The 12343-nt window shown below is 43.4% G+C and overlaps 1 protein-coding gene across 8 annotated transcripts in view; it reads left to right on the top strand.

Annotated features, from left to right (window-relative positions):
* GUCY2F (guanylate cyclase 2F, retinal) overlaps positions 1-12343 on the top strand; it is a 63871-nt gene that overhangs the window by 21110 nt on the left and 30418 nt on the right. For all 8 annotated transcript variants that reach the window (XR_002434086.1, XR_002434088.1, XM_021383393.1 and 5 more), the window contains 7 exons: positions 1954-2038; positions 4910-5006; positions 5725-5859; positions 6862-6942; positions 7787-7963; positions 8922-9078; positions 10395-10544. Coding sequence is in view for 6 of the 8 variants with exons in the window: in XM_021383393.1 (XP_021239068.1) it covers positions 1954-2038; positions 4910-5006; positions 5725-5859; positions 6862-6942; positions 7787-7963; positions 8922-9078; positions 10395-10544 (882 nt within the window). In the remaining 2 variants the exon portion in view is untranslated. The remainder of the gene's footprint in view (positions 1-1953; positions 2039-4909; positions 5007-5724; positions 5860-6861; positions 6943-7786; positions 7964-8921; positions 9079-10394; positions 10545-12343) is intronic.

Raw genomic sequence — 12343 nt, forward strand, 5'->3', positions numbered from 1 at the left:
GAGGAAGTTTAGGAAATAGCACCTTTAAAAAAAAAAAAAGAAAAGCAAATACAGAAGGGAACACGAGCAAACTCCACGTTATTCCAACCACAAAATGGTCTTGCATACAGAATCTCTCTAAAACTCTTACAAGGCCATCAAGAGACATGAGGGGACAGACTGTTTAGCAGGATCTGTTGTGATAGGACAGTGGTTTCAAACTAAAAGAGGGGAGATTTATACTGGATGTAAGGAAAAAGTTTTTTACCATTAGGGTATTGAAGCACTAGAACAGTTTGCCCAGAGAAGTGGTGGCTGTCCCATCCCTGGAGACATTCAAAGTCAGGATGAAGAGGGCTCTGAGCACATGATTGAGCTGTTCATTGCAGGGGTTTTGGACCAGATGGCCTTTAAAGGTCCCTCTAAAACAATTATATGATTCTAAGGGATTTCCAAGCCCCTACACTATAGTACCATTTTGTCCAAAAGCGATTTGATCCTTTATCCAGCAAGAATGGCTTTAAGTTGTGCCAGGAAAGTTTCAGGTTAGATATTAGGAAAAATGTCTTCTCAGAAAAAGTGTTAATGCATTGGAACCAGCTGCCCAGGAAAGGCATGGAGTCACTGTCCTTGGAGGTATTCAAGAAATGTGGAGATATGGCACTGAGGGACACAGTTTTGTGGGCATGGTGGGGATGTGTTGGGGTTGGACTTGATCTTAGTGGTCTTTTCCAACCCTAATGATTCTTTGACTCGCATATCCTAATCCTTCTGGATGGGAGGCACATCTTTGGCAGCCCCTTTGTCTCCAAGGGGTAAACTCTTGCTTTCAAGCCTGCCTGGTGCGATCTTCCTCAGTCTCATACTCAAGGTGACCACCTCCTGTAGAAAGCTGGCCTGGTTTCTACTGCATGTTGGTGGAGTGAAATTTTGGTCTTCATCTATATACTGTCTGCAAGGTTCAAAAATGGTTGTGTAGCACTTCTTATAGTACCTGCATTTCTTCTCAGAGGGAGGTGCATAGGTCTAGTTCCAGGCTGGAACATGAAAGCAGAGTGACTTTTATGCATGATTACAATCAGGGACTGGAGCCTTGGGCTGAAGCAGAAAGTGAGTCCAAATCTGTCAGGAAAATTTCCACTAAAATGCTCTGTCTGTTCATGAAAATTATTCCAATTTCATGCAGCTTTCACTGGGAAGCTCTATGTCTCAGTGCTCCCAAACTGGGTTGTGATTTAGACGCAAGAGAGGCTTAGAGTCTTGAACTTTTTATCAACCCAAATTTCTCCATGCTTCTTTGTGTTTAAGGATCTCTGGACACAGAGAATAAAATAAAAAGAAGACAGAAGAGGCAAAGACAGCAAACACTTCCCACTGGAACTGAGCTCATCCATTCATGTCAGCTTCCCTCAGCACTCTAGCAAAGCAACTCATGAGCTAACTGTCTCCAGTACTTTCTGTCAATGAGCACACTGAGGAAGACTTCGGCCTCCTCTTCCTTCTCTTCTGCTTTTTTCAGCATTAGACATTTGCAGCAGGGAGTGAAAATCCCAGATGGACTGGTGGCTCACAGGGGCAGTCCATTTGGTACCACATGATAAAGCTTTTCCAGGGGTTCAGTTCCTGGAGAGAAGAGGGTCAAATGTTCAAAAGTTATGAACTTTGCAGAAGCTGTCTCTAAAACTTATCTCTTCCTTGCGAGTCCATATTTAATTAAAGAAAAACTAGGGCTCTGGATCTGGTATAGAAAAAAGTGCATGTAAGTAAATAACCAAAGTAGTTTCATGCGGATAAAGCCAACATTTGTGTATTCATGAACTAAAAACAAATAAGAATTATTTTCTAACATTCCTCTAGGTGAATATTTGACTTCGCAGTCTAATGGTCTAATGTTGGTAGTTTTAACGCTATTCCCTAAATCAAAGAGATTTTCTAATCCACTGATTTCTTTTTTTTTAACCTCTCTTTGCACAGGGATTGAGCCTACAATCATGATTTTGGGAGCAATGCTGGTATTTGCCCTGGTGCTGTGTGCTGTGGGCCTGGCTTATCTCATCAGGTGAGAACTGCAGAACATATTTGATTTCGTGCCAGTTTTACTTTCTGTGGGAGGCTTACACCAGCAGTTTGGAGCATGTGTTGCAGGTTTGAATGTGGTCTTTGCTCTCCAGAGAAACATCTCTTCAGTTTATTGATTGTGGCTTGAACGCTGTGGGCATTGGTTCTGCAGTCTCAGAAGGAGCCATTTCACACTTAATCCAGTCCAGATTGCTGTCAGCTGCTGGAAGGATTAAGTGGATGATAGCTTTGAAGCATCAGGAAGATTACTACCACTTAGGAAGTGCAAAGTATGGCACAGGAAGACAAGACAATATAATGCATAGATACAATAAGAATCTGCCTTGAGAACAGCAGGGTGGGGATGGAGTGGGCTGCCATGTTAAATGTCTTTCTTCATACTCCAGATCATTCTTCCCCGCTTTTCTGACTCTAATATGATTGTGTTTCCTACAAAACACACAGGCTGATCCTTTTTCCTTTTTCTCTACGTGTTAGAGAGAAAGAGAGGCTCCCTCTGGAGAGGATTTGGAGCAATTAATTAGAATACATTTTTATTATCAAGCCATTTCATTCCCAAATACGAGATGGAGCCCTGTTTCCTGGTTGCTCACATTTCATATACATCAGTTTGAGCATGAGATTTGCTCTGAAGCAAAAAAACAGTCAGCAGTTTCCACTGGTTATATAAATCACACTTGTGCCCCAGCTTTATGTCCAAGGTGGACATGAGCCAGCGTAGACTTGGTGGGCTGCTCCTTGGCAAGGACAGTGTTGCCATAACCTAATGTAGTCTCCTACTCCAAACTCTCCCATGGGGAAATCTGTCTGTCTGTCTGCCACTGGGGACATCTACATGGCACAAGACTGACATTAGAAGGTGTATACTCAGCAGCAATGATTTCAACAGAGCAAGGTTCCTGTATTAGCCTATCCAGCTCTGCCTGTCAGATAATCCCCAGACACATTTTCTCTTCACTCCTGAATCATCCCTCCAAACTCAGATGATAATAAGGCCACCCAACAAGCACACCCCAACAGCTCCACTGCTTACGACATGCAGCTGCTTCTGGTGCCTTGGCCACCAGCCTCTGCAATTACACAAATAAAAGACAATTTTTTCTGCCTACTCTATGTCTAAGCTGTTCTTTAAGTACCAGACTGTGCCTGGGAAGGCTTAGTAAAGATGTATGACCATCTGCAGAGGGAAATAAAATGTCTAGCATGACTCAGACAGTGATTTATGTCAGAGAAGGGCATGTCTGGGACTAAATTTAAACCACGGCAAGGACTGAGTTCAGATGGGGGAGCACTGGTCTAAGCTCTGCCAGGGATATGCTGCATGACCCTAAATGAGTCACTCCGCACTCTGTGCTTTGCTGTGGGACGTAGAGTGCTTTCCTCCATGCTTGGGGGAGAGAGGATGTGAGTGATGGAGCAAGGTTTACAGGAGGACAGCTGAAGGGTATGTGAGCAATGAGTTTTTTGTGTGGAGCTGACTTGGGTGGCTTGGAACAAAGCATTTAGAGAAGGGTGATAATAAACAAGCCAAAGCGATGTAGATGTGTGGATGAACTCTGAACTCCAAAAAGCTGTGCTATTCTAAAATGTCCAGAGTGATGCATGCAATGAGAAAGTAAATCGTTGTGATCTGTGGATATTTTACAAAATGAATCCTTCCACAATATGGTTAGTAAAAGGAATCCCACTGCCAAGAGGATCAAATATGCTCTTGGGGAATAGTTTTAGTTGTCTTAACAGATGATCACATATTTGCTGGAGCGTGAACAGAGTTCTCTGAACAAAAAAAAAGTGATAACAGGAGCAATGGGATGCTTTCCTTCCCTTTCTCTGTACCTGCAATTTTGCAAATCTAGAAGTCTATAAAGGAGTCCAGAGTCATCCCGTGGAAAACAGGCAGCAGCATCCTGGGGAGGTGCCAGAAGCACATTTGTCCTGTGCTGCACAGTATGCAATAGGCATCCTATCTGGCTCAGATCCTGCAAATTGATCTGAATCAGCAGTCTTCTGCTTTATCTAATCAGTCATGACGGAGAAGAAAAGCACTGGCTCAGCAATACTACTTCCAAGACCTTCACGCTGCACTGTCATGCACAGCAAACTGCTCATCTCTTCTAGCCTTTCCTTCTGTCTGTTTCTTTCCCAGACAGATAGGCTGGTCTGTTAAAACGTAATATTTTCTCCTGATGGACAATGAAAAAGAAAATTAAGCAAAACAAAGTATGCATTGCATACACATCCAGTTTACACTTGAATCATAGAATGGTTTGGGTTGGAAGGGATCTCAAAGTCCATCCAGTTCCACCCCCCTGCCATGGACTGCTCCCTCCCACAGCTGCTCCCTGACATGGGCTTCCCTCTCAGGCTATTCCTTGTTTTAGCATGGAATGCATCCTCCCCAGAGCTGAGCACCTTGCAGAAGAGGCCATTAGTGGTGATTTTTCCACCACTTGTAAGCAGATTGTACACAGATTGTAAGCAGATTGGCTCAAAATGTCTCTTTGTGATGAGAGTCTTTGGGATTATAGCTTTGGCCGTCTGTGATTTGAACAGCCATTGTTGCTTTAATGGGAGGCTTTCAGCCAAGTCAGAACATCATGCTCCCACCCATGTCCAGCCCTGTGCCACCATGCTGCACTTTCCCAATACTACGGTGAAGCCAGATATCCCTAGAGGCATTGAAGACCAGGTTGGATGGGGCCCTGGGCAGCCTGATTTAGCAGCTGGCAACTCTGCTCATGGAAGGGGATTTGGAACTAGATGTTCTTTAAGGTCCTTTCTTTGATTCTATGATTCAGTGTTGTAAGTCACCTAGCTAAAGGTCGTAACTGTGGCTCTCCAAATCTCCCAGGCATAGCATCCTGAACAGCCAGTTATTCAGGGGGCCTAACAAGATAATATTGACACTGGAGGACCTCATCTTCATTAACCCAGAGCTGCATAAAAAGGTAAGTCTGTCCATGCATGCAATTGATCTGGGAGGATACTCAAAGATAGGTTTGCTTATAGTACTTTCATGCCCACTTCTCTATGCTTCATTTCTTTCTTCATGTCAAACACCTTCCATTAGGCTGAGTGGTTTTGAATCTCAGGTTAGGTGCACAAAAAAAAATCAGAGCTGTTATAATGTAAGATAATACTCTTGGTTATATTTATTCTAATAGCTAGGGCTTATTCTCTGTTCCTAGGGTTGGAAAGTGTAGCATTGCTTATGCCTACATAGATAAACCACCTCACTACCTAAAACAGAATGTTTGCAATCAAACTGCTCACTGGGAACGGCTTCTGGCTTGCATTGTCTGGCTCCTTTCCAGCTCTGAGTACTGTTTGGGGGAGTGTTATTTGTCTCAAACCGGACCCATGCCAACCATTTGGACTGCTGTGAGGCCATCTCTCTGCTTAAGCTGATGACACAGATACAGACCTCTTGTCTATGCCAAAGGAGAAATTGCCCGGTGACTTGCTCAAACTGAAACCTCCCTCCTCACTTCCATCACCTAAAGCACTGCTGTAGTGTTTCCACTTAAGAACATTTCAGAGGTGATATGGAGAGTTTGGGAGTGCAGGAAACCTTTCTAGCATGGTGACATGGATGTCCTGAGCAGAGCTAGTCAGATTTACCTCTAGAGACGTTATCTGTCTTACATCTGCTTTCCTTGCATCCAGAGGCTAACCTTGGACAGTCTGACTGATGCAAACAGTGTAGCAGCTGAAACCAGAAGCCAGAAATCCACAGTCCACTCTGGTTCTTTGAAAAGCACAGCTGCCACCCATGAAACCTCCAACGTGGCTTTGTATGAGGTAGGTATGGACACAGTAAAACATCCCACCACTTTGGTTTACTGGGCTACTTAAGTGGGGAAGGTCTTGGGCCACAGTGCTGTAGATCCCAGGGTATGGATGCTGCTGATGGCCCAAGAGGATGAAATGTCTCCATCTCTGGAGACATTCAAGGTAAGGCTGGACAGGGCTCTGAGCATCTGACTGAGCTGTAGGTGGCCCTGTTCACTGCAGGGAAGCTGGACCAGATGGCTTTTAAAAGTCCCTTCCGACTCAAATGATTCTATGAGTCTATGATAAGCTTCTCCCAAGCATGGAGCTGCCGATGTTTGAGGTGACCATACCCCAGCCCACACACTGACACCTGTAGTTATGTGTGGTGGAGGTATTCAACAGGCAGCACCTCTGTCAAGGCATAGTGTTGCCAAGTCTGGTCCTTACTGAGATGTCACCACCTCAAGGCACCGTGAAGAAGCTTTCTTAGAAGACAGAGCCTTTAGGTGTTGACATCTCTAATAAGGACCTTTCCTACAAGACACAGTCCAAATACACTATACAGAATAAAGGCTATCACAAAGTCTTTTGGGCCACTAGGATTATATAGAGTTTAAGCAAAAGCAGTGGCTGAAAAAAAAAACCATTAAAAAATCCTAATAATAAATTCTCTCCATAAGTAAATACCCAAAGCTTTTTGAAAAATGGCGTGACATTTTTTTTTTCTGAAAGGAGACAAAGTACATTGACAAAGATTCTGGAAAGAGTTACTTTCCCCTCTAATCAGTGTATAATTGCTTATCAAATACTAATGCACCTTCCAGCTGTGAAGTTCTGACTGAGGTAAAGGAACTATCTCGCCTCAATTTTGGAGGCTTTCCCATGGGTTCTCACTCTTTCCATAGAAAGAATCTACCGCCGAGAATAACGTGAATCCCCAACCACTTTCAAACTCAAGGATCTGGAATTTTAACCTAGGTCCCAATGTTAACTGTTGCTCTGTCATTCACCAACCTGTATTGTGGACAGGGAGACTGGGTGTGGCTGAAAAAATTTGAGACGGGAGCAATTCACCACCTGCGGCAAAGCTCCACCAGCATCCTGAGGAAGGTAGGAACAGGGGCTGCCTGGGCATCTGGAGGGAAGGTTGTTTGAGGGGGCTTTGCAATGGCACTGAGTTTTTATTCATTTTGTCTCCTTTTTGTATCTATTGAATCACGTTGCGTGGTTGTCAGTAATTCTCACTTGCTTAAATCTATTGGAATGGACCGTGTAGGATTGCATCTGACAAACATAACCATGACCTCTGAGTGGCAGTAACCAAACCCCACCCTAGACCTGATACTTCACCACTGTCACCATTGATGGATGACTTTGGGTACTCCAGGCATGGTTTTGCTTTCCAGATCAAACCTGAGCTGAAGCAAGTCCCCATATGCTGAATTCAATTAACCCCAGCAAAGTCATTCTGTCCTGGTGAAAGATCCAATCCAGGTTGTCTAAAGAAAAACAGATTACTGTTCAGTTTACTTTTGCTATCTTGCTTTCTTTGTCTTAGTGGTTAGATTAAGATGAGCAAAGGTTTAAATAGATAAAAGCAAGTGGCAAAACGGTTGTGCCAGGGGAAGTTCAGGTTGGATGTTTGGAAAGATTTCTCCTATGAAAGAGTGGCGAGGCATTGGCACAGGCTGCCCATGGAGGTGGTGGAGTCACCCTGGAGGTGTTCAAGTCCCATGGAGCAGGGGCACTGAGGGATGTGGGTAGTGGGCATGGTGGGGATGAGCTGAGTTTGGACTTGGTGAACTTGGTTGTCTTTTCTAAACTAAATGATTCTATGATTTTATGATCCTGGTGTGAAAGGTTGTTTGGAAACATAGGAATGGTAAGAGCTCGTGATAATGCTAAGCAGATGTCTGGCTGAGTTGGTCTCCTGTGATTCACTGTCTTGTTTCAGATGAAAGATCTACGTCATGAAAATGTGAATTTGTTCCTGGGCTTTTTCTCTGACTGTGGCATCTTTGCCATAGTGACAGAGTACTGTTCCCGAGGAAGCCTGGAAGACTTGCTGAGAAATGAAGATATGAAACTGGATTGGATGTTCAAATCCTCCCTCCTGATGGATCTAATTAAAGTAAATCCGTTGCTCCTGCTGAGGCCTGACCTGCACGTGATGTTTATATTAGCATAGCTATTTAATCCAGGACTGTGGGATTCATAGACTAATGTAATGCAGGGAAAATCAATGTGAATGTAATTATATTGGTATATACCGGCCTTTAATGGAAACCTCTTGTTCTTTGTTACCATCTGAGAAGCACAGTTTAGGGTAATAGAATTACATCCACTCAACAGGATGAGAGGATTAAACTACCCATCAAGCTGGAACTGACTGCCTAGAACAACGAATTTGATGGCAGTCCTCCTTTCTGAAGCCCTTTTCTTGTCATATATCAAAAATGCTTCCAGCACAGAATGAAACCATAGAAATCTCCTGTCGTAAGATGGCTACAAGCATGGTCACTTTACAGGAGTGCTCACTCACTTCTAGACAAATCCCATGTGTTTATGTCCCATTAAAGTGAGCTAGGAGTCAGGCAAAGGTGGTTTGCAGAGGGTATACTTCCAGAACCATTCATGAAGCCTGTGATCTTCATTCTTGAGGAACCTGGGTCACGGCGTCCAGCTCTCATTGGCTCTGTATCTTCTCTTGACCTAATCATTGGATACCACTTGTGTCTACCTTCTTAACTTCATCTAAAAGTACGGCTTCTGGGCACAATTAGTCCTAAGACTACGAAGAAGGAGGCATCTAACTCCTAAAGGTGCTAGTCCTTTCCAATATTACAGCTAACTCAAATTCACTTTTCTAATCCATTTCTGAACTTTTTCCATTGTTTCTTGGGCTGATCAACACTGGTTGTGTAGTTTGGATTATTCCATAGGGTGGTATCTGAACTGACTTCTGCATTTGGTATAAAGTCAGTGTTGTATTTGATGCCCTCCCAGGTGACTGGTTGACTCAGTGGCTCTGAATCCTAATCGATAATACAGTCTCAAAGAACAGACTCAATCTTTTATATATTTTATAGGGAATTAGGTATCTGCACCACCGAGATTTTGCCCATGGACGTCTGAAGTCTCGTAATTGTGTTGTGGATGGCCGGTTCGTGCTGAAGATCACTGACTATGGTTACAATGAGCTCTTAGAAGCCCAGAAATGCCCTTATATTCAGCCACCCCCAGAAGGTAGGTGGCATGAGGGAAGATTTGGGGGAAATATTTGTCCATTGATTTAGCAGATGTTTGTCCTAGTGCAATTGAGAGCCATGTGAGGATTGTTGTGATCATTCTCACAACATTCAGGTACCTGTATGCAGTGCATTGTAGTAGGAAAGGATATGTAAAGTTTTTCAGACTTCCTAAAAGCTAATAGCAGAGATTTTGTTGTAAGCAATGATGGAGCTTAAGCTCGTTGTAGTTGGGGAAGAATTTAAGTGCATCTCAATTGTGAACCAATCCTGAATTGCTGTGAAAGGCAGAATTGGCTTCATGGTCTTGGCTCCAATCGTATCTCTGAAGTTTTAAGTTAAGCCATATGCAAAGAGCTTTTTTTTTATCCATCTGAAACACAGGATGATACCAGACTCTTTGAATTAGGTCCCCTACATGCCAATCACCAAAGGCTGCCCCATGACATTCCCAGCACTGATGGACTGCATCTCACGGGATTGGGTTTGGAGATTTTGACAGAATTTCCTTCCATGTGAGATGAAATTGGCAGCTGTTGCCTTGGGATCAGATGACAGCCTTGTAAGCTTGTTTGAGGTGGCACGTAGTGCTTCAAGCCTTCTATCACTGGATTCGTTTCCCCCATTTCCAGTGTCTCAGCTATAGCAGTTGTAAGAAGACCTCTCTTCTCCTCCCTTAGAGATGATAGAAATATAGCAGTACCTGAAATGTTCTTTATTCCCATTACCCACAGTTGCCAGGTTAACGATATCCCAGTTTGAAGAAGATTCACTTCCTGATGAGGCTGGCTGTGTTTTAACTGTGTTTTTCACCACTTGAACTACAGGTTTATAAAGATTGAACATACTTCATACTTCTGTAATGGAAACTGCTTTCATCTGAGAAGAATTAGTTAAAATATTTAATTAGCTGTTATTTCATTAAAGAGCAACACCCGTAACAAGCTTTAGCACCAACTTTTTGTCTGTGTGATGCTTTTTGTACAGAAAAGGAGTTAAAACTTGACACTGGTGAGATGACTTCTTACGTTGAAGTTCACGACTGGTGTCATAGAATGTAAATTGTTGGTATAGCAAAACAATTTTAAGAGACAGAGTGAAATTTGGAAAATTCACATCGATTGACTGTATGTAAGCTTAGTATTTTTAGCACATCACAAGAAATAAAAGACCTGATCTAGGAAACAGTGATGTATGTTCCATCCTCTCATCGAATGACTGACATGAAGCATGCAGTTCAGCACTGGGAGAATCACTGAAATTAACAACAGTATGGACCCAAGTGTAAAGAATCTGATGCTTTGATTTATTTAGAATTGCTCTGGACAGCACCCGAGTTGCTGAGGGACCCAGACATGCGCAGAAAAGGCACATTCAAAGGAGACATTTACAGCTTTGCAATTATCCTACAAGAAGTTGTTGTTCGGGGCCCACCATACTGCACTTCAGACCTCTCAGCTGAAGGTAAGCAACAATTTCTGTTCATTTTTAAGCACCCACAAAAGGTCTGGCCAAGCCCCTTGGATCAAATGTTGGTGTGGAAATGATGTCTCAATCTCATGACCATTCTTGTGGGAAAAAAAAAAAAAAGCTGTTTTTATCAAAACATCCATAACGAACATCAAAATGCATACTTCTGACCTCAGACTCCTTGCGTGACTAATCATTCCTATCAGGGGTGTTGGGACAGTGGGTCACCTCCCCAGATGCTTCAAAGCTGTTCAGCTCTGCTGTAGCACTTCCAGTGCCCTTTCACACTTCTGACTTTTCATCATGGTGTGCGGTGAAATCTGTCAGCAGAATTTTTCACAGCTTGGAAATTCCCTTGCTCCCCATCCATCGTTCCTTTTCTGTCTGTCATAAGAAGGGTGAGGTTTTTGAGCTTTTTGGCTTTTTCCTATTTTGTCCATCTATCCATCTAGTTTTCCTTAGTTGTTTCCCCATTTAAAGAGGTTCTCTCTCCTCATCAGAGATCAAAGGGATGCATCATGACTCTGGTGGCTTATGTTGAAGTCTGTTTGCATCAGAAATAGCATATAGGTGAATTCATTAGGAACTGCTCATGGTGCAACTCTCATTAGTTCAAACCTTGTTGAGAATGCATGGGAAGAGCAAATACACTCAATCAAGTTCAAGTCTTAAGTACTTGGATAGGGAGGGGGTGAGAGCAGTCAAAAAAGAGCTGATGTCAATGAATCCCCATTGTAAACCCGTTTTAGGTTGGACAGTCACCACGTGGGGTACAGCCATTAGTATCTGCCAGTTCAGTGCATGGAAAAATGGCAGAGGCCCAGGCTGCTGCAGCAATGCAATGACAATGGTAACTATGGTGCAACCTGCTCTGTAGTTCATACCTGGACTGTGATGAGATGTATGATGTAATTTGCAGGTGTTCTCCCACCTAGCCCCACTGGGCAACCTCCAGCAGATGCTGACCACAGTGCACTCTTGTTTCCTGACTTGTTAAAATGTTGAATTTCTACTCATTTATTCCTAATCCTCAAGGAGCTTTCACTCACGGTGTGAACTTTAAAACTGTCTGAGGAAGGCATTTCCCCTTGGCTGCCCCTGGAAATATTAAGGCCAAGTGTTTTGTTTAGTTCATTTGGTGGAGACTGGTGGGATGGGCTAAAGAGCTTTAAAGTAAACTGTCAACACTGAAAAGCTTTGAGTGCTCACAGTAACAGCTGTGGAAATGCAGGGTCCCTGCCAGAAAGAGGGTGGATTTCGCTCCAGATGACTGCTCAGCCATTTTACGAAATGAAACCTTCGGAAACAATCACAATTGTTGTATTTTAAGCAAGAAGATAGAGTTCTGCCTTACACTTTTTTTCAAGGCACAGTTAGCTCCCTGAAGGCAGCTCTCAGCCTAAATAGCAGAGAGTCAGGCTAAAAAGCAATAACAAAACCCCACTGCCTCTCTGAAAACCTCCTACATACTAGTTCCCAGTTAAAGATGAAGTGTCAACGGCTGGTATCCTTCCTGTCTGGGCTTGGCTGTAACCCTCTGCTGCCTTAGAGGACCACAAATCCTGATGGAGAGAGTCAGAGGCAATTTCATTAAATATAAGCCTGTAGGCTCACACATACCCATCTGTCACACAAGCTTCCCTCATCCAGCCACTTTATTGCTTGTAACCTGGCTCTCCAGGGACAAGAAGGCAATTGAATTTCTTGTCTTGTAAATCCTCCAAGAGACTCCTGACAGAGGAAAGCAGAAATCCCCAGGCTCGTTTGACACAGCCATAGGAGTGTGAAGAATA

Source organism: Numida meleagris, chromosome 1 (assembly GCF_002078875.1).
Source record: "Numida meleagris isolate 19003 breed g44 Domestic line chromosome 1, NumMel1.0, whole genome shotgun sequence".
In the NCBI taxonomy this organism is placed as follows: domain Eukaryota; kingdom Metazoa; phylum Chordata; class Aves; order Galliformes; family Numididae; genus Numida; species Numida meleagris.